Source organism: Cyanistes caeruleus, chromosome 7, assembly GCF_971803275.1.
Source record: "Cyanistes caeruleus chromosome 7, bCyaCae1.hap1.1, whole genome shotgun sequence".
Classification (NCBI taxonomy): Eukaryota; Metazoa; Chordata; class Aves; order Passeriformes; family Paridae; genus Cyanistes; species Cyanistes caeruleus.
In genome coordinates this window covers 7998883-8026852 of record NC_141707.1, presented here as the reverse complement: position 1 = coordinate 8026852, position 27970 = coordinate 7998883, and the positions used below count along the sequence as shown (strand labels likewise).

General features: G+C 46.3%; 1 protein-coding gene and 3 long non-coding RNA genes across 5 annotated transcripts in view; 2 read left to right on the top strand and 2 right to left on the bottom strand.

Annotated features, from left to right (window-relative positions):
• Positions 1-3100, top strand: part of LOC147652166 (uncharacterized) — a 28167-nt gene extending 25067 nt beyond the window's left edge. Inside the window, exon 3 of the long non-coding RNA XR_015288810.1 lies at positions 303-3100. This is a non-coding gene — a long non-coding RNA (uncharacterized LOC147652166). The remainder of the gene's footprint in view (positions 1-302) is intronic.
• LANCL1 (LanC like glutathione S-transferase 1) lies at positions 1082-27230 on the bottom strand. 2 transcript variants are annotated; one of them, XM_086896006.1, is made up of 10 exons: positions 20684-27230; positions 20415-20532; positions 11978-12185; positions 8144-8279; positions 7665-7811; positions 5574-5756; positions 4994-5170; positions 4637-4709; positions 2999-3105; positions 1082-2133 (listed from the first exon to the last, which is right to left on the bottom strand). In XM_086896006.1, the coding sequence occupies exons 1-9, from the start codon at positions 20765-20767 to the stop codon at positions 3029-3031; spliced, it is 1203 nt and encodes a 400-aa protein (XP_086752132.1). In that variant the 5' UTR covers positions 20768-27230; the 3' UTR covers positions 1082-2133; positions 2999-3028. The 2 variants fall into 2 exon arrangements, with proteins under 2 accessions (XP_086752132.1, XP_023786402.1); XM_023930634.2 differs by having other exon boundaries at positions 1082-3105.
• On the top strand, positions 7689-13009 carry LOC147652165 (uncharacterized). The gene is made up of 2 exons (XR_015288811.1): positions 7689-7870; positions 9973-13009. It is a non-coding gene; the product is annotated as an uncharacterized LOC147652165 (long non-coding RNA).
• On the bottom strand, positions 14205-20408 carry LOC147652164 (uncharacterized). The gene is made up of 2 exons (XR_015288812.1): positions 19832-20408; positions 14205-18797 (listed from the first exon to the last, which is right to left on the bottom strand). It is a non-coding gene; the product is annotated as an uncharacterized LOC147652164 (long non-coding RNA).
• Positions 27231-27970: the final 740 nt, after the last annotated feature.

Here is a 27970-nt window from a genome sequence, read left to right as displayed (position 1 = left end):
ATGAAGTTATTTAGGCAGACAGCACTATCTGTTGCTCTCTGCACTGTCTCTATGTCACATCTTTGATGGCTGAGGCTGCTGTCAGCCCTTGAGAGCTGAAACCACGCTGGGGACACACGCACATACAGATGGCATTTGGTCAACAGCATTTGGGATGTTTCTCATCTTGCTAATCACACTAGTATGCACAGGAGGTGAACACAAACTGAGCCAAATGATAAAGCCTCCAGAATAAGTCTTTTACTTGTTTCTTGGAATATAGGTTGTTTTATGTATTTTTTTATTTTTGTTTTTTTAAATAGATCACCACCATGGACAAACACAACCATCAACAAGTGTCAAATATCTACACTTCTGATAAAGTCCCTCTCAGGTGCTTGTTGGAACAGAACCAGTTGAGTTTCCAAGCCTTGTCTTGCCTCCTGGCTCCCTCCCCTTGGCACAAAGGTGGGTGGAGGTGGGCAGCAGCACACCAACCCCTGTATGAGGAAGAGTAACCAGAGAAACTGCACCGTGCTGTTTTCTCATCCTCAAGACCTTTACCATAAACCTTAGCAGAAACTATAGAAAACCAGGTTGTGTAGGACCTCAAGCAAATTAATATTGCAGGTGCTGGAGGGCAGGATCACCTTTATCCATCCCATTCCTGACAGCTTGGTCTTACAGCCTCTGCTGCTGCTCACAGCCTCCCTGAGGTGCCCTGTTTGTCCTTCCACTGAGCAGGAGGTGCTTTCCTAGGAGGATCCACCTCTTCCTTTTGGTGGCCAGCACTGCACAGAGGTATATTTTGGTGTAACCCACAGGACTGTGGTCTCTGATGGAAGCCACAGAGGGAGGATGCAGACTTGGATGGAGACCCCAGTGCAAAAGGATGCCTTGGGATGAAAGCACAGCCTGCAAGGGAAAGCCCAGGACTGGCTTTGGTGGATTGGAGATGAGGGAAAAATGTGAAATGCTCTCAACACTCAGGGGGGGTGGAAGGCCTCCAGGAGGTGCCAGCACAGCACAGCTATTGTGACATATGTTGATCTCTTCAGATATAAATCCTGGTGACAAAGCAGGGGGTAGAAATAACCCAAAGTTTGGTTGTTTCAGCATTTTTATTAGACAGTGCTCCACTCGGCAGTTGTACACATGGCCCTGATGCTCCCCTGATCAGTGCACAAACCCTGGGACATTAACCATGACCCAGGCTGCACAAAGCTCTCCTTTCACAGAAGTGGTGCCCAGGAGAAACCCAGGCTCAGAGCAGCGTGCCTGCACTGCCAGCACACCAGCCAAGCTGGGAGGCAACTTCAAGCACTGTTGGATTAGTCAGCTCCTCTCTGCTTCCCAGTCTGTGCTGCTTAGGTCCTGTGAATGACAGGGGATGCCTGCTGCTGTGTCCACGTGAGCCTGAGGCTTCTGACAGGGATGCCCACCCTCAAGGTGATGAATTTTCTGAATTCATGATGAATTTTCTGCCATTCAGGCTGTCTTTTGATGGACTTTCAGAAACCTATGTTGGCAGTACAGGAGCATGGGCTTTGAGGAAACAAGTCAGCCTTCCAGGGCTGGTTTCTGCTCCTTGCTGATCCATGCAGTTCTCAGGGGGCTCCCCATGCCCCTGGGGCTCAGCTGCCCTGCATTCAGGCACGTGTGAGTGTAACTGGGCCAGGTTTGGTGGTCCTGCTTCGCCACTGCTGATCCAGGAGAGTGGCTGTGCTGCCCTGCTGCTTCTCCCCTGCCCTTATGGGACCTGAGGCACTCAGCAGCTTCAAAGATCAAAACCCATGGCCACGTTGGTGCAGGCTGAGGAGCTACCCTCAAACAGCACAGAGCTGTGTGGCTGCATCTGTAAACTTCCTTGAGCTCAGTGTTTAGCTCATGCTCAGTGCTAACCAAGTGATTTACAGAGTCAAGTCCCAGATTTCTGCGAATTGGTGAGGCATCAGCTAAGGATGGAAAAGCAATTTACTCCCTGCAAGTAGCTGATCTGCCTGACACATCAAAGCCAGCTAACCTAGTGCAGATTTTCCAGCTGGGTAGATGAGTGGTTGCAAATCAAATTACAATAAGCACTAGCAAGGCAAACAAGTAACTCAAATCATCCAGGTTTGGGAAAGCTTATAAAAGAAAACATGTAAATAACATCTGTACAGCTAATAGGTTAAATAATCTCAGAACTCAGTGGCATACATTTCTTTTCCCTTGTTGCTGCTGGTGGGCACCTGGCACCACCTAATACATAAATTTAAATAAAGACTGCAAAATAAGCTCTCAAAGCTAACAAGACACCACAAAAGCAAGCATGCTTAGCTCACTTTTGGACTGGAGGTTGCCACTGGATGACCAATGGACGAGCAAGGTTTAATATAAGATGGCAGTGGACTCCTTGTCTGTCACTTGAACAAAAGCACAGAAGAGCTATACATAGCTTTTGCCTTTAGGGCAGATAGGTGCAAACTCAGGACAAGCCTTTGGCATGTCAGTTCCAGCTTTGCCAGCTGCAGTAAGATATTACAAATGTATCTCAGACTCCACAGTCCATCACATTCGCTTCAGGTGGCCCAGATACTGAACCATCTGCTCTCTGGGTGCTCAGAAAGAAAACACTTGAAAACAACTTCCAGGGCAACAGTCTCAGCTTTCCATCACCTGTTCTCCAAAGGCAGCTAAATTCCTGCAACAATTCTGTTTGTTAGCACAAAAAGAAGTTAAATAGCCCAGGTCACATTCAATAAAAAACTTCTTCCCAGGAAATGGGATACAGGAAATAGCAAAACTCTGTAGCCAACAAAACACTGTACAGTTCTCCCTGCTCCCACCTGCAGCCCTGAGTTTTTAAGGGACAACAGCAAAATCTGCATTCTGTCTTTTAAACTAAACAATGTAATGAGACAACTAGAAACGCTAGAGAACTCAGGAGGATGGATTTACATTCAGTTAGGTGAACAATGATGAGCCTGGAAAAAGGAGAAAGCAGCCTTGAACTGCGTTTCCAAGTGCAGAAGGATACAGGCAGCAAACTGCCAAGCAGGATTCAGGTTCAGAGTTCAAATGCAGGGAACCTGGCCTTGGTAGGCACCAGCAGGTCAGCAAGAAAGTAAATTGTTCCAGCCATTCCTGAGGATGAAAAAACACTGTGCTTCAGAGAAATTCCCTTTGGGCACCATTTTTTTCAGTTATCCAGGAAGTAAATGAGTTACAAAGACAGAAGAAAAGGTCTTAAATAATTTTCAAGGTCTGGGCCCAGGTTTCCCCAGCAACTTTGATATTTCAGTGGGGAAATGCATTTTGCAGTTTATCAAATGTTCAAAAGCACCTGGCAAAGCACAATGGATCTTTTCCCCACTCCAGCTCCCTCCCTTCTGCTTTACTGACCCACAAGTTCAACACTGGGCAGTTCTGTCAAACTCTGGTCCTTGTGACACTGCTGCTCAAGGTCCTCACTGGTGCAACTTCTGTTGTGCCTTGGCTTGCAGCAGCTTGGGCAGATTTAGGTTAGCTGGGGGGTTGGCTCCTTCAGCAAACAGCAGATTTTTGGGGAGCTGTTAGCAGGAGGCACAAAGTGCCATAGGAACCAACAAGGCCCATAAAAGTAGCCCCATTTGTTCCTCACCTTTAGAATCAAACTGGAACACTTAGGAAGGATTTCAATCCTTCAAAATGTACAGAAAAGGGACTGTCTGAGAAGCCAGGTTACAAATAACAAAAGGAGGCCTGTAGCCATGGAAGAATTCCCCTTGAGATCTGTATGGAAAATCTGTGTGGGAGGCCTAAGAGGACAAGATGCTCCAGCTAAGACATTAGCCTGTGCTACAGGGAGACTGCTTCTGGGAAAGGTGTCTTGGGTTGCAGTGCAAGGTGTAACCAAAGGTATGTATTCTATTACCCTGTTAAAACCAGTTTTGGCATTGCTCTTTATCTCTTCCATGACCCATCCTCCCTCCAGGGGGATCTCTTCTGTTCATGGGCCACTGAGTCTCACTGCACAACTGATAAAATTACATCATCCCAGTGTGAGATGCTTCACCCAGGGGGAAGAGCCAAGCATCTAAACCTGTGTATTTTTGGAGACTCAGAACACCACAGCAGCTTTTTTCCACTCAATTCCCAGAGGAAAGAGACTGGACCCATTTGCACCATTGGACCTTCAGAGGAAAACTCCACCCTTCTATGTCATCACTGCTTCAACAGAAGCTCATCTGTCACTGCAGGAGGACTGCAGCCACTATTTAATCAGACTGCTACCAACACTCTGACCAACAGGGTGTCAGGTTGTACTCTGACTCTGTCAGTGGGTTGCTTTTTTGTTGGTTTTATTTTTTGTACTACTGCATTTTTATTTTAATTTTCCTAGTAAAGAACCATTATCTTTATTCCCATATCTTTGCCTAAAAGCACCTTGATTTCAAGATTATAACAATTTGGGTGTTTACATTTTTCCATTTCAAGGGAGGTTTCTAGCTTCCTTAGCAGACACCTGTCTTTTCAAACCAAGACAAAAGGGTAGAAAAACCCAGTGGGTACAATTTCCTTTCTGTCCACTCCACTGGAGTTTTGCAAAGACTCCAGTGGAGCAGTATTTGGTTTTCCTTGGTGCTGGAAGAGCTTAGATCCAGGAGCAAAACACAAAGCTAGAGACTGAGATTACCTTCAAAGAGAGAGAATGGTGTGTCTGGAGTCCGGCACCCATGCTGCCCATAGCTTAAACACCACTCTGCAAACTGAGAAAAGAGGTACAAAAATTGTTCAAATTTGGTTAAAGGCAAACCTTGGGAAGACAACAGTATCCCTTGTCCTCACATTACCCCTGCAGAGCAAGGCTTCTGAGGGAAATCCCTTCTGCAGAGGCTGTCACAGTGACTGCACTGTTGAAGGATTACTCCGGTGCAGCTGGTCAGATCTAGCTGCATGTCTGTCCCACTAGAAACTGGATTTCAAAGGCAAAGGCAGTGATAGAGAAGGCAGAAGTGAGTAAGCCTCTCTGCTGCCTCACAGACACTCTTACCTTGCAGGCCCTGTAGAGGTATTTCATGTTCTGAGTGAGGTTGTACAGTGCCAGGAAGGCATAAGCGTTGCCAGCTGTGCCATGGCACAACCCATAGCCTTTTTTCAGTAACCCATACTGCCAGATCACTTCTGCACACTGCAGGGCATCATTCAGGTACTGCTGCTCCCCAAAGACCTGTAGAGACAAGAAACAGCTCTCCTTGCTGAGGCAGTGGCCTCCAAGCAAAGAACATCCCTGTGGGATGCAGACACTTGCGTGTCCTGCTGAAGTGACTTTGCTGTTTACTTTTTAAGGAAGATATATTTAACATCATGAGTGACACACAACTAGCTGTCACCATCCATCACCTGCAACAGGGCAGTCCACACAACTTTATATTTTACATCTAGCATTAATGGATATTTTCAGAAATGTTTTTTAAAAGACTTAATTTCTGTATCAGTCAGTGGTTCCTGTGGGGCGATTTCATTGTAACAAGCCATCCTATTTCCAGGTGAGGGGTGCTCTCCCAGCATATTCTCCGGAGGAAGTTTCACATTTAGGGGTCTCTGAGGGGTGTTTGCAAGGTTTCTGGTACCTTGTATGCCTGGATAAGCATGTAGATTACACCTGGTGCTCCATGGCACCAGTGGACGAGCAGGTCTCTGGTGTCACCGATACAAGGAGGGTAATTCCCGGAGAGGAACTTGAGCTGGCACACATAGTCCACACTGGGCTTGACTGTGTTGTGCAGCTTTACTTGGCTCACTCCAAAGCCAGGCTATGAGAGAGAAAACATTTAAATCAGGGAGAATTACCATTCTGTCTGTCCCCAAGAGACCCAAGGTCTTCCTGAAAGGTGGAAACAAAGTCAACTATGGCTACATTCCCTCTTGCTCCTTATAAGTTAAGTCATTTCTTTGGTTTGGGCTTTCACACTAAACAATTACTCACACAGTCCCTGGCTGCCCTGCCTTTTGGCAGGGATTTACAGTCCTACCCTTGCATCCTAGAAACAAAGACTGTTCCTAGCATGTCACCTGGTCCTCTAAGCAAGGCTTGCTGCTGCTTTTCCTAAAGATGAGCAGGAATAGCTTCAGGTACCCAGAGCTGAAGTAAGGAGATAACAGTCTAAAATCAGTATTAAGGGTGATTCCTAGCATCCAGAGCATCTCAGCCCTTAGCTGCTGGGCCAGCCCAGCTGGCAGCCTGCAATTCTGTGTCTTCACAGATGCTGCTGGGTAATTTCAAGAGGTTGACTTCACTGCTGACCTCTCCCAATGACACTGCCCCACATGAAATCTGTGCAGCTCTAATTTCCCATGGCAGACTGCAATGAGCACTCTCATCTAAGGATCACATTGTTCCCAGGTTGGTAACTGGAAAATTAAAAATCAATACTTGTGCTGTAAAACCATTTGAGATAAAAGATGTTCTCCTCTCCATACTTCTCATGCCTGCTTCTCCCAAGGCTTTTTGTGCATCATGCTTGGCTGTTCCAGGCTCCCTGTACTTCATATAGCCCAGAAGCAGAAAGCCCATGTAGTATTTTATGGGAAACTTAGAATTATTAAAACAGCCACTTGGGAACAAGCTCAGGGACTTGGTACAAATTTAGGCTCACAGCAAATTTAGGTTTCCCCTGCTCCTAGCTAGTTATTCTGTGCTCCTGGGCAATAACCACCTTGCATCCCCCTCTTGCCAAATCTTCTACTTAAAAACCACCATCTCTTCCTCTCTGACCCAAAGAAGAGTTATATTCACAGGATCTCTACTGATCTTCTATATGGGCTTTAAACTTTGACAGTCCTGAAGGAAAGCTCAAATGCTTGAAACCTGGTGGCTTCCTTTTCCACCTGCTCTGAGAGTTGTATCTAATAAAAGATTACAGACTATTTCTAGACCAAAATATTTTGTGTTGCTCATGTGTGCTCTTAATGCTTTAAAAATTCAGTGTTATATATTGCTGTTATTTTTCTAAGTGTTTAAGCACTGTAAATACATGCAGGAAGGGACCCACATAGGGGAATTATCACCCTCATTTTTTTCAGAGCCAGAATAGGGAATATTGACAGAGCTCCTGTGAGTTGTGCAAACTAGTGAGAAAGGATCAAAACAAAGGGGTACTGCATCTCCCATCCTCTTGTCTTGCTCTGCCTGCTTCAGGCACTACAGAACTCAGTTCCTTTATCAGAGACCCACCTCTTTCACATTTAGAAGCAGGTTCTGCTTTGGGTATTAAGGCATTTCCCACTTCCCTACTATGAGCACAATTTCTTCCACCGTGCTTTTCTCTCAGAGACTCTCACTCAAATGATCTGACCCAAGTAACTGCCCCAGGTAACCACCTCAGAAAACACAGGGAGCCAGCAGATACCAACAAATGTGAATACTTTAGAAGCAATTAACCTGAGGGGGAAACTCAGACCCAGCTGAGCTACAGGCCTCCATTATGTGACACTGCTGGTTCACGCAGGTCACGTTTCTCCACAGATCTCCAAGGCTGGAGATTCAATCTTAGATTTGAAGAGAACCTTTACAATTGGAAATGCCTGATAAGCACATGGGTAAGTCCATCAGACAAGGCATATTTCCCAGTTTGACATTACCAAGAGCCAATTCAAATGCTGTTCCTTATTCAAACAAATGTGGAACAGCTGCTAAGTGCCCCTCCCCTCCCATCTCTTACCTGCATGAGATAGTAGTAAATCCCAGCCAAACCATGGGCTGCTCCCACATAGTACTCCTGGTACCACTCATACATCAGTGGGCTTTTTGCTGTGAAGTTCCTCCTTTTGGATAATGTCTCACCTGAGGCTACAACTGCTTCACAGACCTGCGAACAATGGGAACAAATGTGGATGAGGGAAATGTTGCTGTCTTGGACACAGCACAGTGAGTATTGTGACACTGAGCAAGATTTGCTTTTCTGCCCAAGCAGAGGGTGGAATGAAATGTGTGCCAGTCCAGCACACATTTTACATGCCTATGGATTTACATGGACAGTGGGGACGTGTGGTGCTTTGTCCCTTGTAAGAAAAGCAGGCACACCATGATGTGGTTTCTCCCTAATTGCCAGAATTCTTTACATCTAGCATTGATTTTTACCCACCCCAAGATGAATTGCATGGGAAGAGACAGGTAACAAAGCAGTAAAAGGCACCCTACCTGCTGAATATGACTCTGAGGGATCTTTTCCTCTCCAAAGTGCTTGTTGACAAACAGCAGTGCAGAGAGGTAGCCCATGCGCCCATAGAGGAGCTCATCTGGCACTCGTGGGTCAGTCTTGTGCAGGTGGAGCAACCTACGATGAAAAATCCACATGGGGGAGATGAGAGGACACTCAGTGCCATGTAAACAAGCATTAAGACTGCAGCTCAAACCCTGGGTTTGTTCCTTCATGCTGCCTGTGCCCTAGGAGTTGTCAGGCCAGGCTCTGGCTCTCAGCTTTCCATCTGCATGAGGTGTGGAATTGCTGCTTGAGGGGGAAAGCTGGGCTAAAAGAAATGGTCAGCATAAAGCTGCTGACTGCTCAGGAAAGGCTGCCCACCATTATCTCCTTGTCATGATATTGGCAAGGCAGACACTGCCAAAAATCACTGCTTTCAAATTAAATGGATCTCCTTTTCATTTGGCTGTTTAAGGAATACTAGAAAGTCAAACCAGTGCCAATGGTATGTGGAAAAATCTCGCCCCTAATGCTCAAAAGTCCTGCTAGAAAAGCCCCCTCCTCTCCATGCCTGCAAATGGCCTGGGAAATGCTGTCAGGTGAGAAAGAGGTGTCTCCATGAGCTAAAAACCTAAGTTAGAGGTGGAGCTACACATGTTGTTTAACATCAAGCTGCAGTGGCACATGGAAGAAATAGCCTCTAGGGAGAACTGAGCAGCAATGGGGGCAGCTTGGCAAAGTGGGAGTGAGTGCTGTGGCTCTCTGAGCTTGCCTGGCACCAGGCTTTAGCCCACAAGTGCAGCATGAGGTCTGCTGCAGTCAAGTGTTTTCCTTGCCACTTGTCTATTATGAATGGTGATATTCCTGTAGTGCTAACAGAGACTGACAGCACTTCACGCTGATGCTTTGTAGCCCAATTCACTCTTGATGCCATTTTTCCTCTGTTTTACCTCTCATCACACTTCCAGAAAGACTGGATGTCCTTCCCTGTCAGGGCAGCAGGTAGCAGTGTGATTGGATTTGGCTTTATTTTTCTGTGCACCTTTAAGACAGCAGTCTGGAAAGTGCCATCACTTTTAAAATAAGTGGCTTTAAGGCTGTTTCCTGCTGTGAAACCAGCCAGGAAAAGCTCTGTGTGCGTTGAGGTTCCCTGAAGAAGGACAGAAAAGGTGCCCTGGCAGCCTTTGCTCCCTGGGCTCCAGGAACTTTGAAGCAATGTGTTGCAAAGTAAAGAAGCAATCAAACACCTCCAGTAGAGAGGATGTCACAGCTGGGCTGTGACTTCTCATGGCAGGAAACTTGCCCTTGGCACTGGACCCCAAGTGAGCGGGGATTTTGAAGGAGAAAAGAGGGAGCAGTTTCTCAAGGTGGATTGGCTCTTGTACCACTTGACATGTGGCCTGCTCCATGGAGGAGGTTTCTTTCTCACAGGTCAAACCCAAGAGACAGACTTTACACCCAAGGCATGGGTTTTTACCTGCAGGAGATGAAAGGAAAGGCCTGCTGCCTCCTCATGGCACCTGTCTCAAAGTCCAAGGAAGGCAGATTAAGAGGGTTTCCAAGGAGGTGTTTGGAGAGACAGACTCTGCCTTGCAGCAGGCTGGCCATAAGAGAAGCTGGCTGGTGATGTTGTTCAGCTCTGAGGTGTCAGGAAATGTCAGGTGAAATGCAAGGAATGGATGGATGCATGAATTGCAATACCAGCAGCAGGGATTTTCCTCAGTTCTGGATGTGATACCTTCTTTTCATGGGGAAATCTGGAGCAACTGGACCTACTGTTCTTGTTCTTTGTGCATTACTGCTTTACCTCTAACTTCTTTTCAAGCAGGATCATCAGGGGAGGAAGCCTACCAGGAGCTTCTGCTGTTTTTGGAATGTCATGCATTCAAAAAGAGATGTCTGGGATGCTTCTGGACTGATTACATGCAGAATGTGTTTCTCAGGAATGTGGGGTAAATTGTGGCCCCTGAAAGGAAGAGCCACTCCTATTCACATTATCAGCCTATTACCTCAACTGCCAACAACCAGCAGTTTCTGGACACAGGGAAATCAAGGCAGCTGCAGAGAAAAATGGGATTTTTTACATCATTGTCTCTGAAAGCAAAGCTTTGACCTTCTGAATTGGTGGGAAGCGACAGGACGAAGAGGGCTCCTAGAACATGGCTCAGATTTTCACAGACTCTTGGAAAATAGGCTGCCCTGAAACATCAGCCTCTCTAGAGCATAAAAACACGTTTTTTGGTCATGAACTCATTTAGGAAAAAGCAAGCTTCTGTCTCTTCCACTGCAGGTAAAACCTGGCTGATGGATTCTCTCCACTGGCTCTATAAAGATGACATGCTTTAAAAGACAGAGGACAAAATGCAGAGGCCCTTCTTCTGCACAGCTTTGATAAAAGTGCTCTTTCTATGCACTTGCACTGTACAGCTCAGCAACTGCTCTGTAACTGAACAGCATACTCCAAAACCATTAAAGGGAGCTACTTCTCCAAGAAATACTCCATTTTAAAGGAGCATGGTCAGGCTAACTGCTCTGGGAATTGAGGGCAGAGTAAGGACAGTGTTCATTTGAGAAAGCCACATTTTCCCGTTTTCCTCCTTGCAGATGTATGAAGAAACCCATTTCCAGTGTTCTGACTTTATTACACCATTAGATGGCAGTGCAAAATTAATCACAAGATTCCATTCTGCCACCAAAGCATAGGCAGAACATGAGGGTTATGGGGAGGGGGTATCTCAGCAAGAAAACATAAATTAGGGACTGTTTTTACAACCTGGGACTTACGCACTGACCATAACTGACCAGTAGTGTTTGACAGATTAATTCCCTTTTTTGTTAGAAAATATGTTAATCATAGTGAGATTTGCCACTTTGTCCAGATTATTATCAGAATAAAGGAAGAGTTCTGTCCTCAGACTGATTGTATCTCCATAAACCAGAAGCTATTCTTAGTAAAGGGAGTTGGAACTTGGTGTCCAAACTACACAGACACTTCTGATTCTGACCTGCAGCTTTTTAAAATTGCTATTATGCATCACTTGCTCATGGCTGTATACAGGGCAGTCAGAGTTCTGAAATGTCAGGGGTTTTGTCTTTCTTTCTGCTGATCATGTATAAATGGAAACTCTCCACAGGGCTGTTTCTCACCTCCTTAAAATCCATCTCTCTTAACTGAGAAATGCTTGCAACTACATCTCCTTAACTATTTTCCTTCCTCTGCACATGCTGATTTATGACTGCTTGTTTGTCCTTTTCTTGTCTTAAGTACCCCAAAAAAATACATGTGAAAACAGTTGAGGAAAGGCAGGAAATAGAAATAAATGAATCATAACCAGCTGCATTCTGCAGTTGAAAGGGATGCTGTCAATCTTAGGTTTAAGTCAAAGACAACTAATAAAGAACAAGGGGAAGCAAGTACCAAAATTAAATCTAATAATCTTACCACATTTTTCCTTTTCATCAAAATGACTGTAAAGCTAAATTAAAATGTTCTCAAAAAACACCAAACCCCACCTTCTGTGTTTTTTTTGTTTTGTTTTTAATTTTGGCACTTTTTTTTTCTTCCTGTATTTATCAGAATTATTTTTAAGATGGCAATACCAGCTGAACAATATCTTTGCTCCCCAGCCTGCCATGCAAACGTGTTTGTCCCTAAACCACCTCTTCTACCAGGGCAGGAAAAGTTTGTGCTGCCTTGCTGAGTTATTGGGTTGTTTCTCATACGAGACTGCAACAAAATGTATTCACATAAGTCAGAGGGTGCCTCACACAAGCCCAGACCAGCTCTGTGAGCAAGAGGAAGGTCAGGTCACAGACATAAGTAAGTGTTTTACCGGATGATGCAGTCCTCTGCCTGCTTCTGGTTCTGCAGCTTGTGGTAGATGACAGCAGCCACTGCCAGGGGCCCGGCATCACCACACAAGAAAGTGATGGATCGCTTGGTCATGCATCTCAGGCTCTTCTTCACGTAATCATGGGCCACCTCAAGGTAGGCTGGGTCTCCATAGACATCATACAGGTGCAAATACAGCAAAGCAATGCCTGCAGAAGGAACATAAAGGTTGCATCCACTAGAAATGTTTGCTCTGTTACTTTAATGAACCTAAAAGTCTGGCCTGGTGCTCATCTAGGGCATAAGCCTTACAGGCAGGCTTCTCAGGGACATAACCCACAGCTTCCTTTCCTGCTTTGTCATCTCCTTGTAGCTTGATGCTGCATGTGAGTGGATGGCAGATCATGACAACACCCAGGAAGGCCTGGAGAGCAGCACGGAATTGCATAAAACTTTACCTACAATTACATAAAATTTCAATAGCAAGGAGCAAAAGATGAGACCTAGACAAACCCACCTAACCCATACACTGTACCTGTGACTTCTGCTCAACAGTGAAGGGGAAAAAATATCATCTTTGGGCAGATGGTACTTGTGACAGAGCAAACTCAGTTGTCACCTTCTCAGTTTTTTCTCCATCATTAGTGGGTAAGCAGTTGGGTCATTTAGCTTGGATTGGATTTATAAAAAAAGTGACACAGCATCAGCACCAAGAAACAGCACCCTTAAGACATCCAGACATCCTACTTGACTTTTTTTTTTAATTATTATTTTTTTCTATTATTTTTTTAAAATTCCTTTCCACTGGGAAGCACCAGCAAGGTTGTTACAGTTCTCTGGACATCATCTCCTGTTGCTGAGCAAGTCCCAAGCCTTAGAGCAAGGGCTGGTTCATCCTAGAAAAAAGGGGACTGCCCAATTCTCCTCTGCAGCACATCTGTCATGACACCAGCCCTTGTCTGAAACACAAACAGCTGCCTGGAATACTAGAAAAGGCAGCATGGATTTCCAGTGGACTGCCCAGCTACAAAGACAATTCTACTGAGCAGTCACATCAATTGCTGTCCTTTGCCTCTGTCTGCCTTGTCTTCACCCAGCTCTTGATGCTTTTAGTAGGTAAATGAGGAGTTCTCAGTAAGTCTGTGCCTGAGAGGTCTGTCACAACTGAACCATCCTTCTGATCTGGGAGCCATCCTCAAACCTGCACTTAAGAAAGCTACTGGCCTACATGACTTTGAGCAGAGCTTATTTCTCCCCTTAACAATAATCATTTCTAAGAAGACTCAGGTCCTGCATTAAGCCTAAATTAATAGAGCCAATCTCTGCAGATTTTGATGTGTTAAGGTCAAGAGTGCTGCAAAATTACAGTCCAAGGTACTGAGGACAATTTCAAACTTGGATAATTTTCTCATTTTGCATGGGTAATCTCCAAAACTTCATGTTACAGACAATTCAATTCCACATGTACATTATATATAAAGCTTCCATTTCCTGCTGAAGCTAATAACCTTGTCCTCTCTTTAAGCAATTCAGTGCTAGCAGTTCTAGAGAGAGCTCAGTGCCATCACTCAAGTCTATAAGGATGTAGATATAAAGCTCTTTTTTTAAAGGGGAACCCTCCTTTTCCAGCTAGAGAATGTCAAGTGACTCTCCTTCATATATTTAGTACCTAGCACATCTTCTAGACTCTTATTAGCCTGGTAGCTGCCTGAGCACTACTTGCACTTTTGACTTACCTGCTTTAATATACAACTTCTAGCTTTTTAAGTAGTTTCTATTCCCACTGGCATCATACCACCCTAATTATGCACATAAGTACCCTGCCAAGACCACTGCAAGGACTGGATTCTTAGAAAGTAAATCTCAGCATTGTTTTCCTCTGGTTTCTTCACCTCTCCTCTTTTAAAACATTTCTCACCCCCATTCCTCCCAGAACCAAGCATCTTTGGAAAGACTCCAAAAAACCACTGACCTGTACTAAAGGATGAAGTTGCTTTCCCAAAACATTCACTTTTCCTTTTTATATAAAACTGAAAAGTCTATAAACTGCATCTAAATCCAGTTTTCTTAATTCATCCCTGTTGTTGTTTAATACTGGCAATATGCCATGAAAGTTGCTCACCCTCTTCTGTTATACTTGGGCAGAGGAGAGGGGGAAAAAAAATTATGAAGGGTTCATGTGTTGAGATAAGGATTGGGAGAAAAAAACACTATAAGGGCAAAACAGGTTCAAATTTAAAAGGTATAAAGTAAATTTATTATTAGCAGAGTCAGATAATGAGAAGTAAAATAAGCCTTTAAAACACCTATTTTCTCCCCAATGTCTCTCTCCTTCTACTGACAGCACAGGGAGATAGCGTGGGGGTTTTTGGTCAGTTTATCACTCCTCAACATGTTCTGTTCACTCAGGGAGAGGAGTCTTTCCTTCTGCCATGGGGTCCCTCCCAAGGGCAAACAGTTGTTCCAAAACTGATGTGCTGTGGGTCACTTGTCCCTGGGGTACAGTCTTTTAAGGATAGGCTGCTCTAGTCTGGAAGCAAGGGCTCTCTCTCTTGTCTGCCTCTGGAATCAGGAGCTCTCTCACTGTTTGGGTTTCACACTGGATCACAGCTTGCTCTGGCATCCACCCACTCTGGCACAAACACTTTTCCCATGCGTTGCAAGTGGATCTCTGCATCCCCTGTGGACTTCATGCATTACAGAGGGACAGCTGCTTCACCATGGGCCTCACCATGGCAGAGGTTCATTCCTCATTCCTGCAGAGGCATCTCGGCTCTGACGCTTGGAGCACCTTCTCCCCCTCTTCCTTTCCACTGACCCTGGTGCCACCATGTTTTTACCCACATATCCTCACTTCCTCCTCTTTTCTATTAAAAAAACTGCTGCTTGTAGGTACCACTGTCAACAAGTTCCACTAATTCAAAGATCCTTGTAAGATTCTGCAGTGCTGAGAGGTTGATCTCATGTAGGTTCCAGGTCAGGGAATTGCTTATCGTATTTCTGCTGCTGGCCAGGCAGCAGCACCTCCCCACCCCTGGAGAAAAAGCTGCTCATGCAGTGTTTTGATTTTCTTCTTAAGTATGTCAGAGGAGTTACCAACCTCTGTGTTTGGGCAAGCAGAGTGTTCACCTTCAGTGCCATCACAGAGAGACTGGCTCTGCTGAACATGGTAGAACCTTCTAGCAGCTGCTCATAGAAGCTAACGCTGTGGCCCTCCCCTGCTACCAAAAAAAAACCAGGCCATGCCAAATCACCACAATTCCTCAAGGAATTCTCCCAAACTGATCAGAAGGGTGCAGTCAGTGCTGCCTTCAGCTTGCTCCTCACTCTGCTGCCATCTGTGAGCCCCAGAGGGGGGAAGGCAGCAGAGGAGGGCAAGCACAAGCATGAAGAGGCTTACAAAACACAGCCACCTGGGTGGGGATATCCTGTGTTAACCTGTGTGCCAAGACACTGGCAGAGCATTTCAGAGGCAGTGCAGGCTAGAGACAAGAGCATCCACATGGTGACTTTGGCTCAGTTAAGGCAGTATTGCTCTGCAGAAGCTCTTCCACAGCTCTGCCTCACTCCCTCTCCAATATCCTCCCCACCCTGACTGGGTAGGTTTGTGACTGACTGGGTGTTTGTCTGGCAGGCTTTAAGTGGTATGCAACCATGGCATCACCAGACACATGGAACTAGGTAGGCTGTGGATCTGCTCCATTTCTGTGTGCCCTGGAGGTCTGGTGCTCAGTGTCCCAGCTGGAAATATGACCTAATTTTGTGACTTCTGATTGCTTCCAAGCAGAACTGCCATACAGTGGCTGCCTGTGGCCTGCTACTGCCAAAAATGTCTGGGCTTCCTTCTATTTCTTGTTTACTACTGGACCTTCTCTGTAGTTTCTCAGATGTCCAAGTTTTTTGCTTCTTGCCCCTGCTGCAGAGCCAAATGAGATGGGGAATTCATCAGAGAGTCCTTGATGGCAGAGGGCTGCACTGAACATGTGCTACTGGCAGACCAAGAGGGCTCTGAGGACTGAAACAGCCACCTCCAGCATACAGAGAGCTAATACACTGGAGCTGTGTGCTGATACCCAAGATGCTTGCTCACTGCAGGGAATCAGGAGGCCAAAGTCAATTCTGCATGTCTCACAAAGCCTGCTTAGTCAAATACCTTCAGAATGACAGTGAACAGCACCTCTCCTCTCACATTTCTGCATGGTAGGTGCAGAGGGCTAGATGCAGAGGGCTACTTTGCACCAGAGATTTGAGTGGGGTAGTACATTGTAGAAATTGAATTGTTTTCTGGCTTGTGCTGATGCCCTGACTTCAGCAACCATTGCTTTCAACAGAGCAGGCACTGCTGGAAATACCAGGAAAGGTTTTGCTTCTGAGCTTAAGCTCTGCAGTAGGCAAAAAGAGTATCTCATCCATATGACCATCCTGTGATGGAAGAGAAGCTGTGCCTCAACTTCTCTGCAAGTTTAGACTTGGCCTTTTGTTGGACTGCAAGCAGTTTGCTTTGCAAGCAATTTATGCCATTGGACTGTTCTGAACATGCCTCCTTGCCCAGCAGGAGCTGAGCTGTGCTTCTACTAAGGAAAGGAGGTTGCTGCAAGAGGATATTCTGTTCCAAACCAACCATCTAGAGTCCTAAAGGATCTCAGAGATCTTGCACTGACCCAGGGCAGTAAGTCAGCCAGCAGCCTCAAAGCAGGATGTCAAACACAGAGGGAAGAAGCAGAAACCTCTGCACAATCATGAAGCCTGATGGTTTCTAATGAGACACCTGATGCCCTTTTATTAAGTCAGCCATGGGGTAAGAGAGCATGGATGGCCCAGCTCAAATGATAATTAGCATCTTTCCTGGTGCAGACACATGGGATGCTACACTGCACTCCTAAATGCATGCCAAAGCCATGCTGCATGCAACAGGGAGACATCTCTGGAGGTCCATGTGCAGAGCTGGCTGGGGAGCCAATCTGCAGCTTATCTTCCTATTGCACTGTGGGACACTGGATGATTATCCAGGGTGCCTAAGCATTTATCCTGCCTTAAAAACTGGGTGACAGAGTTTCTTCTGTAAAATGTTTTACCCTATCACAAAATCCTACAACAGGTTAGGTTAGCAGGGATCAGTGGTGATCTGCTCCAACCCTCTGGAAGGAAGGTCAACCTCAAATTTGCATGCCACTGCTCTGGGCCTTGTCCAGTCAAACACTGACTTTCTTCAAAAACAGAAATTTCACAAAAACTTCCCGCTAAGCATCTGGCAGGAACGTGGCTTATGTGAGTGACCCAAGGCACTCTATTATCTCTCAGTAAATGCAGCCTCACTTTCTCTTGTTCTGTAGGGATTATCTGAGGATTCCCATTTTTCTGAACAGGACTAAAAGGGACATAAGTTCTCTGGGTTCTGAGAATTTTTTTTTTAAAAAAAAACATATTGCACTAAAGTGAATGAAAAGTATTTTTCCAGAAGTTTTCCTGAGCTGCTTCATTTGTAATTTCATTCTTACACTGCTTTCCTTTCAAAAGACAACTAAACCCTGCTCCTTGTCCCTACTTGCCAGTGGGCCAGCCAAAAGCTGTGGATGGGGCAGACCAGCTGGACTTACTGGGCAGTTTCAGAGGCCCACCAGTGTTGAAAGCCACAACTAAGACACTGACAGAGAAATGCTTGCATGGGAAACAAATTCCAAATGCGCTACCATAGTGTGGAGGAAGGTGAATCTCTCCCTTACATACTTCATCACCTTGGAAGAACACAGCAGTCCAGCAGACACTGGACTCAGGAGCACCCTAGCTTCTGCAGTCAGCTGGTGACCAGAGTGAATTTCCTTCCATTCCCTTTCCATCAGCTGTGCTCCTAGTCAAGACAGTCTTTGGAGCAAGGCCTTCTGCATTATCACCAACACCAACAGGCATGTACATATCCCTCAGCATCCTCGTGCTAATCTGCCTGAAAATGGATGAGGCCACTCATCCTGCTTCTGCCAGGATCTGAACAACTGAACAACTTCCGACTCAGAATTAGCTTAGCACAGTTCAGCTTTCCTCACTCAACACAGATTAGGAAAAGAACTCTTCCAGCAGTCTCCCTAAACTGTTGAAAAGCCAAAGCAGAACACAATAGCTGATGCTGGTCTGTACTCGAGCACGTACCAGGTGCTGCCTATGGGGCCGTGGTCTCTACGGGGAACTGAATGACAATGTAATAAGATGATTCAAATATGTTATGAGGGCATTCAGCCATACACTGGATAATCTTCATCCAAAGTGAGTTTTCACTGCCTCTGAGCTGAAAATCTGAATCCTTCCCTCCCTCTGCTCCAAATTCTCATGCCAAGAAGGCATGGCTGCCCTGGCACAAGCGCACGCTGGGGGAACAGGGCTCTGTCAAGTGTATTATGAGCCCAAAAGTAAAATGCCAGCATATGCTGTGTATTACTGAGTGTAATGTAGTACACTCAAGTATGTTACATTTCATGCAGTTTGTGCCAAGAGAGCCATATTTCAAATCTCCCTTATTAGCGGCCACAAGAGTAGGGTTTATTTCAGACTGCTGGGCAATGATTCACATGAGGAGATACTCAACAAGCCTTTCCTACACAAGCAATTACAGGAAAAAGCTGCTGTCTTGGCCCAATTAATTTTGTCTCTGGAAACCAGCTCTGAATAAATTACTATAGCTAGAATTGGAAAAGAAGGTAGGGTGACAAAGTCATAGTGTAACATCTGCAAACTTTACCACGCTGGCTGTGACTTCCAGGAAATCCATCCATGGATTTTTTTTCCTATTAGCCAAGGCAAGAAGGCTGTGTGCCATTGAGGAATGATCTCTGGGAATAAAAGAGAAGAATCCCTCTTGAGAAACTCCCTTTCAAATGAAAAGAAGCTGAAATCCCACCAGAGTTCTCAACCACTGTTTCCTAACTGCAGTCATTTTCCAACATGAAGTACCTTAGGACCACCTCAAGAAAGGCAACATGGCCTCTGGGGGAAAGTGTTTTCCTTCTCCTCAAAGACTTTGAGAGTACTGTGAATATCAACTCTCCTCTTGCTTTGTGTCCTGAATTTTCTGGCCAGAGGCAGACCCTGCAATCACGACTGAAGACTACCTTTACCCAAGCAATGCTTTTCATCAGAGGGGACTTCAGCACAGGATCACACTGACTGGAAGCCTGAACATGTCTCCCAAGGTGAAATCAGCCAGCACTCAGCAGAAATGCATAAATTCACTGGCAGCACGAGCAGAGTGCTGCCAAGACAGCAGCTGACGAAATCAATGTTCTCCCACGCTGCAATTTAATACTGGCATCCTAGCATTTCTTAGGAACTGCTCTTGAGTCCCTCATTGCCTGCCTTACTAGAATTTCGAAGCAGGCCCTTCTAGCACTGCTGTCATCAAGCTGCAATGTTACTTTAGCACCAACACAGTGAACACCACTCTCAGCAAACTGTTGGATTTAAATTCCACAGCACCCACACACAAGCTAGCCACACCCAGCTAGTACTGTAGAAAGCTGCCATTTAAGATTGCAGCATATTGCCAAAAGAAAAGAAGCAGCACCAAAAAAAAAAATCTTGCAGCAAGCATGAGATTAATTTCAGCTACCCTAGGGTCTCTCCATAGGGCCTGGCACAGCGCAGAAGGCAGGAGAAATGACAAAGCACACAGCAGCAGCTAAAGATGGGGCACAGACAAAGGTGTGTCCTCCCTGGCACCAGTGGCGAGAAACAGGGATGCAAAGGCAGGACGCACTCCCAAGGAAGGAAAACCAGGTTGAAAATGCAGAATAGGAGAAAGGCAAGTTCCTGGAAGCTTTGCACACTTGTTAGTATGAGAAAGGCCTCCACACTTTGTTATACTCACATTAGCATTTCTGCTCCTTCTGACAGGCACTGGAGCAAAACTAGCGCTCACTAAGTGGAGTGGCACTACCTGGGGAACAGGAATGGAGCAATCTGACAATAAGACAATGTCATCAGATAAAATTCAGCCCAAACAGAAAAGACAGACATTATCTGAGGCCATAAAGCTCACTGCAGCCAGATGCAAGGACTCCTTGTAGGTAACTGACCTACCATGTACACCTGCCTACTTCATGAGCACGGGTTTTGTTGTCATCATCCCCACCGCGGCTGGGTTTGGAGCCTGTTCCTCTGAAGGCTCCCATGTCTTCTCTCAGGCAAGTGCCAGCACTATTAACCAAGACTAGACCCAATCCTGCCCTATGAAACTGGTGTCTTCACTCTGTAGCATGAAACCTGCTTCAAAAACGGGGGCTCCAGAGAAAGACATCCCCTTGTTCTAATGGGCTAAAACATGCAGAAGACGTGCCATTCTTGACGTGGATGTGCAGTGACCATTCCAATGGCAGAATCCCCAGGGAATGCCAGGATCTGATCCAGAAGTCTGCTCCAGGCAGCTCCTGCTCCATGGGATCCGACCCTACCTGTCCAGCCAGTGTACGCGGTGCAGTCATGCGGGTCGGCCGACTTGAGGCCCCTCTCCATCTGCTGCAGCAGCTCCCTGATTTTGTTATTCAGCCGCTGTGTGAACTCGGGGGTCAGCTGTGGAGAGAAAACCCACCGAACGTGGTTTTGCAGGCGGCTGGGCACCAGCAAAGCGAGCACACCCTACGGGCGCGCAGCCGGGGAGCCGCGTTTGTGAGCTGCCATACACGGCCGGGGCCCGCAGCCGCCTCTCCCCATCCCCGCTCACCCGCCCGGCCGCATCGAAGTAGCTGGTGGCCAAGGACTTGTCGTAGTCCGCGTAGGGGTTCGGAAGTGCTCTCTGCGCCATCATTTTGCCGCTGAAACCCGCTGGGCTCGGCTGGGCTCGGTCGCGGCCCGCCCCAGCTCCGCCCCGGAAGGCGCCGGTGCCGCCGCTCGGCCCTTCCCGCCGGGGGCGGGCTGAGGGCCCGCGGGGCCTGCCGGAGAGCCCCGCCGGGGGATCTGCCCGCTTTAGGGAGCCCTGTGGACTTAAGGGCAGCTCATCGTGTAGGGTTTCATGTAGCTGATGAGGCGATTGCGGCTGGCCCGGTGGGGTTAGGAGCCCATTGCTGGTGGGGCTTTAGGGAGCCCTTTGAAATATGAGGTCCCTTGTGGGGCTTAGGGACACTGTGGGGCTGGGGGGAGCTGTCTCTGGCTGTCCCCGTGCGATTTCGGGCCCCTTACCGGTGGCCTTGTGCGTTTCAGGAGTCCCATGTTGGGGGTCCTTGTGGGTTTTGGGTCATTTGGCTGCCCTGTGGGGTTGGGGACCCTGTGGGGTTGGGGAACCTTGCAGCAGCCTCGGGCGGATGGGCACCGTGTGGGTTTGGCCTTAAGCTGCTGCAGGTGCTGATAGAGGGTCAGCACAAGCAGAAAGTGCTGAGTCCTGATCCATCCCAGCAGTATTTCCTCCCTTGGGGTGGGATCCAGCCTGCATGGGGGACAGGGGCTCTTCATCTCACCTGTGCTGGCTGAGCTACATCTTCATGAAGAGGTTAGGTCTCCATAACTCACAGGGCTGAGCAGTGCTTTTCCTCCTAAGTGCAGCAATAGCGTGGTGCTGCTGGGGCTCTCCTTGCTGCTGTCGTGGGGCAGTGTGCCCCTCTGCAGCTCTCCAATGGAATTTGTGCTGCCGGGTAGCGTTCACTGGGCTAACAATTCCTTGTGTGCTGTGTTCCTCAATCCAGGCCTCGCTGTAACACTGCTCAGCTCCCTTTCTTTTCATCCTGAGATGATGTGGTGTCCCTGCTTGAGCTGTGGCTTGCTGAAGTGTGTGACAGGTGAAGCTTTGGGGCTCTTGGTGCCTTGTCACGGTCTAAATGCAATGACACTGCCCCTTGTAGGAGCTGAATCCACCTGGGTGGGTTTAGGGGGAAAATGCTGCTCTAAGAATTTACATGCTGGTGACTGTAAACACCCTGAGAACACCCTGCTCCATTCTTTATTACAATCAATAAAATGAGATGTCAAAGGAAAAAAAATAAATTATTTCACGATATGGTGAGAAACAAGCATAAAAGAAGGAGTCACAATTATGTTTGCTTTCAGTTCTTTTTTCACTCAGCTGTTGCTTGTTTAGTGAATTTCAATCATGTAAACACTGCCTTGCATTCAAGGCAGGGAGATGGACTGCAGTTTTAGTATTCAGGGAGGCAGCTCTAGCATCAGCAAAAAATAATGTGGAGTCTTCTGCTTCAGGCCAAATTCACAGCCTATATCATGGTCTTCCTTTCCATCTGCAGGTCAAAGCAGTATTCACTGCCCTGCTTCCCTCAGGCACAGTTCAGTATTAACTTCCAGCATAAGGTTTTTATTTGATTCCTCAACATTATTTGTTTTTCCTGATCACTTGAAGACAAGGATGGTTCTCCAAAATTATCCTGCCTGTTCTCTTCACCACTGTGCCAAGGAGTTATGTTTCAGTATATTATTTTCTAGCTGGTCATGGTGACTTTGGCTTTGGTGCACCTCTTGGTGCCAGGGTGAACCCAGAAATCCAGGCTGCAGCTGTCACTCAGCCCAAGTAAGAGACTTGTGATTTGTCCTTAGTAACCTGCCCATGCAGAATAGGGAATAAAAGAAAATCTGAGCTTGAGAGGAAAGCTGCTTCTGTGTTCTTCCAGTTCCAGTCACTTTTGGGCTGTTTGGGAGTAGTGGGCTTCTTTGTCTGAAAAGGGTCATGCTGCATTCTCTGAAAAAAAAACCCCAAAAACCTATTAAAGCAGATCTGTTCAGGACATATCTAGAGAGGAATCTTGTGAGAATGCAGCTATGAGAGCACAGGGAAAATGGTGAGAAAGCAATCTCTAGTAGTCTTCCTGGCACTCCTGTCACAGTTAGCCCCAGAAAAATCTCTCTGAAGTGACTTGTGATCAGTGGTTGAATAGATGGCCCCAAGTCTTTCTGCCTGTGAGAAAACTAAAGGATATAATATTTTCTGCTCCACAACATTGTCTAAAAGACAAATCCATACTAAATCTTAGCAACATAAGAAGAGCCCTGGCTGCTGGTGGTCCCAGCTGGACTGGTGGCATATCTGTGGATTACATGAGTGAAATGGATGTTTCACAGTCCTCCTTGAAGAAAGCCTCAACATGCCTGGGTGTCTGCTCCCTCCTCATTCCAGTGAGGATATGAAACCAAAATCTCTGACAGATGTTACAGCTGTTTGCATAGTGGCATCCTGCCTGAGGGCATACTGAAACATCTTCCTGAGAGGAGCTGTCTCCTGCTGGAGAGCGTCCTTCACCGGCTGTAGGCATCCATCAGTTCTGTAAACTCACCTGCAGTGAATCTCCATGCAGCAGGTGCCCAGTGTGGGCAGTGTAGATGCAGACTTGCAAGTGGCCTTTCCAAAATGGTAGTTTGCCATCTGTCCCCCCTCCACAGCCTCCTCTCAGGGTCAGACCGACCTCACACAGCAAGCTCCGTGCTGTGAGCCAGATGGGCTTGGCATGGTAACCCTGTAATAGTAAATGTGAGGGTTGCTTGTTATCCTTTGCGTGCTGTATGTGAGGGAGTGCAGAGAGCAAGGGCAGAGTGTCCTTCGTAGCCTTGTCAGCTAGAAAAAGGAATTTGAGAGGCTGTGTGGAAGTGCATGGTCATCCTCAAGGTGTGTGTGTCCTGGAAAAATGGACTGCCAAAGTACTTGGGTGGTGGGAGGGGTTTCATCTGCTGAAAAATTGCCCAAGGGATGCCTCAGCAGAACTACTACATCACAGAACTGCTGCAATACAAGATTTTTGTGGACATTTAAGAGGTGTAATCCAAGTTGTGACATTTAACTCCCCATCTCTGCTTTGGTTTGTTTCTTTTTGGTGTTGACTTCTTTGTGTTCCTGTTTCAGACAGCACAGAGTAAAAGCTTCCCATCTGTATTCATTAACCTCTCTTACACATTATTTGTTCAACAGCAGCATAGCTAAAGATACTGTATACTTAAGATTGATGTCCAAATGTCCTAGGACATGTAAAAGATCAAAGTCAAAGATGCCCTTTTCTTACTTTTAAATAACACTTTAGAGTATCAGGTGTTGTTTCTGCCATGGTGCTATGTATAAACTAGAGATAATTCTAGAAACTTTGCCATTCTTTTATTATTAGAGCTACAGCTCTCCATATTCAATATCAGTAAAAATGCAAACCTACATCAAGAAATTGAAGATCTTAATGCTGTTCTGAAGCTAAGTAGCTTGGCTTTGGAAGGTGAGACAAATGTTATATGTCAGGATTATGAGTGGAATTTTTTTCCTTTTAGAGGGGTATCCAGGAGAAGGGAAAAGCATCCTACTTTATTGTATTTTCTTCCATTTTCTGGATGGCATTGATTGTTTTTCTTTTAGCAGCTTGTATGAAGAGATCAAAGGCTAAGTATTGGTCCCATAATTTGACCTGAATAGTTCTAGTTGATTCTATTGATAGCATTTCTGGGGAGAAGAGCTCACCTGTATCCTGCCTGTATTTTTTGTGGCCAGGTTATTAAGCCAAGCATTCACTACAGAGAATTCTGACTCCATGCACAAGCACAGTGGGGGGCTTTGAGCTAGTGGTTCCCACTCAGACCTCAGAGCTATAGCAGGTGCTTCTGTGAAAACACTGCTCACAAGGCAAAAGAAAAAAAAATAAAGTAAGAAGGGAAAAAGAGCACAAAACTAGGAATGCTGTTACATGTGTCTGTGGCTCACCTGCATCTCACATACTGTCTTGTGTCCTAGATAGCAGAACTAGAAGCAGGAAGTACAAGTTGTAGAACTAATAAGGCCAAAAAAGAGATCATCAGCTGTGTGGAATGACTTAGGTGCAAGGACTAAGTAGCTAAGCCAGGACTATTTGGGCTGGAAAAGCCCTGGAAAGGGCTGTAGTGGATGTCTGCAAAGTCTTGAACGGTGTCACAAGTGTGACCAGGGGAGGGTGAGCCACTGGCTCTCAAAGCTAGTGGACATCAGCTGCAGCAGCTTGCAGGGGTGAAGATTATTTATATTACCCTGTGGTTGGCTGTCCAGTACAAAGACACAGCTGTGCCTGGGGGCTGCTGGTGCATGTGTTCCCTAGCACACTGCCTGAGCATCCAACTCAGCCTGGGCTCTGAGAGGGTTTCCCCTGCTCTGCTGTGCCTGCTGCCATGTGTTTATATTTTACTTTATGACATGTGAACCTGGGCACAGAGCAGTCAGCAGCTGAACAGCTTTGTAGAAGTGTGTCTTCGTGGCAGCAGCAGCAGCAGCAGCATCCCACTTAAACTACAAACACATCCTTGACTGGAGTGTGGTGTATTTACCCGATCTTTCAGCACTCAGCCACTAGATGCCTCTGTCCCCCTAGGAAGGAGCAGAGGAGCTCTCTGTGCCTGTGCCCCCAGCCTGGAAAGCATCCATGCCCTGCTTAGTGTGGGATGGGAGGAGCTGCCTGCTGTGTAAGGAGCAGAGAGCAGTGCTTCTGCACTATGCAATCCTCTGTGATTTTTCATTTTTATCATTTTCTCCTCCTTGTGGGCCGTAAGATGTCGATATCCCCCAAAACAATGGGAATCCAGCCTGTTTTAGCAAATGAAAGAGAGAAGTTGGAGAGCAGACCCGATTGAGGTGATCAGTAAGGGCTACAAATGGTCAGGAGCAAAGAAAACCAGTCAGGAAACTGCTAAAAACTGGAGAAATAACTTAGTTTTGGTGATCAGGTAATTTGGAAGACAGCAGGGATTGTTGAGACTTTGATAGAATTTGATCCTTGGATAGGACTGACATCAAGTCAGATTTCTTTTGCTTTGCTATAATGACTAAAGCAGTCTGTATAGGGCACTTTTATCATGAAACCTGTCTTTAAAGTTCAGGGAGAGGGTTGGATGTGATTGCCAATGTGTGGATATGACTGATTGCTCACCCTGACTGTGTTTGACATCTGTCTGAACCTCCATTCACCTTTGCATATGTACAGGATGAGCTGTGGTAAATATGACTGCTGGCTTGTTTGCTTAGCAGTGTGAACAGTTTGGGGAGGCAGTGACCAGGGTCTCTGTGACACTGAGCAATGCAGTCAGGCTTTACAGGTGCTCTAAGGACTCTGAGGGACACTGAGAGGACCTTATTTTTTATTTGGTACATTTTACCCCTCCTTCAAAATGGAACCTGCTGTTGCTCAGAGTGTACAGTTCTTTTTTTTGTGGGAAAATACTGAGTGTCATGTTTTCAAAGGACCTTCAATCCCAAGTGTCTATACTATTAACAATAGGTACACCCAGGCAGCGTTGCAAAGCCTGATCCAGCAATGATTTGGCACCTGTGGCAGTATCTTGATATTTATTATCTACATCCACCTTTACGGTAATAGTTTTGTCTAGATTTGTCTTAGTCAGTAAATATGTGCCATTAGGTCCTAGGTTTGCCATCCTGGTAGGTTTGAAGTGTCATTTCTCAGAGATCCTGTAATGGGATTCTCAGAAGATCCCTCCTCCTGGATTTTCCATCGAGTTTGCTCGCTCACCTTGGTTCCTGTGCCTTGCTCCTGCTAGTCTGACTGTTCTGTTTCTGTGGCCCTTCCCATCACTGGAGAGGGAATTGGTTGATAGCTCTGAGGAGAAACTTATTCAGAGCTTCTCATCTCCTTCAGGGAAATTACAGAATCACAGAATAAGCTGACTTGGAAGAGACACACAAGGATCACTGAGTCTCACTGCCCAAGAGTCACACCACGTGCCCGAGGATATTGTTCAAACACTTCAGCTCTGTCAGGCTTGGTGCCCTAAACAGCATTTTCAGCCTTTAGATCCCAAAGGGAAGGCACCTGGTGAGGAAGAAGAGATTCACATTCTGATGCAAAGCCAGTGACAGCAGGTAATCCACAATCTCCCGCTTCTCAGAGATTGGCTGTGATAAAATCTGTGGCTCAATTTCAGCCCAAAGTGTTTCCTTGCAGCTACTGTCCTACAACTCTTCCTCTAGCTTACAGATCCCCTTGCAGCCACACTACCCTCCTGCAGGTAGTCAGTGAGTCACACACTTACAAGACACAGTGTCTTGGAATGCCTTTATGATGCTTGTATCCCAAATTGCCTGTTCTGTTTATTAAGTTCTGCACTTTTAAGACTGGCTCTGAGAAGGAAGGGGGGAAGAAGAAGCCGCAGTTTGTGTTCAGAAGTGGCACTCACTCCCCCACATGCTGCTCCTGGACTGTGCTGTCTGCAGCACGGACAGACAGCGGCACAGAGCTCTCCTTTGCTTTTAGCTGCTTTTTAGCTGCCTGAGGCAGGGAAGTTCCCTGGACTGCTTTTTGCCTTTTTCCTCAGATCTGTTCAAACCTGCTCTGGACTGAAAACACAGACAAATCCTGGGAGCTCACACCTGTGGCCCACCAGGGCCTGGGCACTTTCCAGCACCAGAGGGACTGATGAGAGACTGAGCGAGCCCAGCTACAGCCCATGAAAAGGACTTTTCTGCATTTGCCATCTCATCGAACAGGAAGAAATTTTATTGTTTAATATTATTCCATTTCTGTTAAATAAACAGTTTGTTCCACTTTTATCCAAAGAAATCTTTTTTCCAGAACCAGCTGGGGAAGGGGCCACTGGGATTTGCCTTCTGGAGAGACCCCATTCAGAGGTTGTCTCCCAGATTTGCCCTAAACCAGGACACACAGGTATGCATTGAGTAGCATCATCTAACACAGCCCCCGTGCTAATAGCTGTAATTAACAGTGGCAGTGCACAGATGCCCTGTGACATCTAAATACACTATTTTAAATCCTGCCCCCATAAATGTGTGATGCTGTGTAATCAGTGCAATTTCCCATAGACTCCTGTCTCTTGCAGAACACTCCAGAGGCTGTAAGCTTGTGCTGAACTCTCTGATGGTTCAGATGTTCGGAACAGCTCTTTGCAAAGACTCTGATTGTCTGCAATGCCCCAGGTGCAGTTGGTTGCTTCTTGGAGTGAAGCTGAGTTTGGAGTTACCTTGAATGCAGAGGACAGATCAGACTGTCCTTTCTGACACAGGTTTAATTGTGTTGACAGTTTGATGACTGAGCAGGAA

Excerpts from the sequence above, each read along its gene's own strand:
- LANCL1 (XM_023930634.2), bottom strand. The coding sequence starts at position 20,767 with ATGATGGCGCAGAGAGCACTTCCGAACCCCTACGCGGACTACGACAAG. Across the intron at positions 20,533-20,683 it reads ACTTCGATGCGGCCGGGCGG|CTGACCCCCGAGTTCACACA; the intron begins GTGAGCGGGGAT and ends TTCTCTCCACAG. Across the intron at positions 4,710-4,993 it reads ACCTCTACAGGGCCTGCAAG|TTTGCAGAGTGGTGTTTAAG; the intron begins GTAAGAGTGTCT and ends CTCTTTTCTCAG.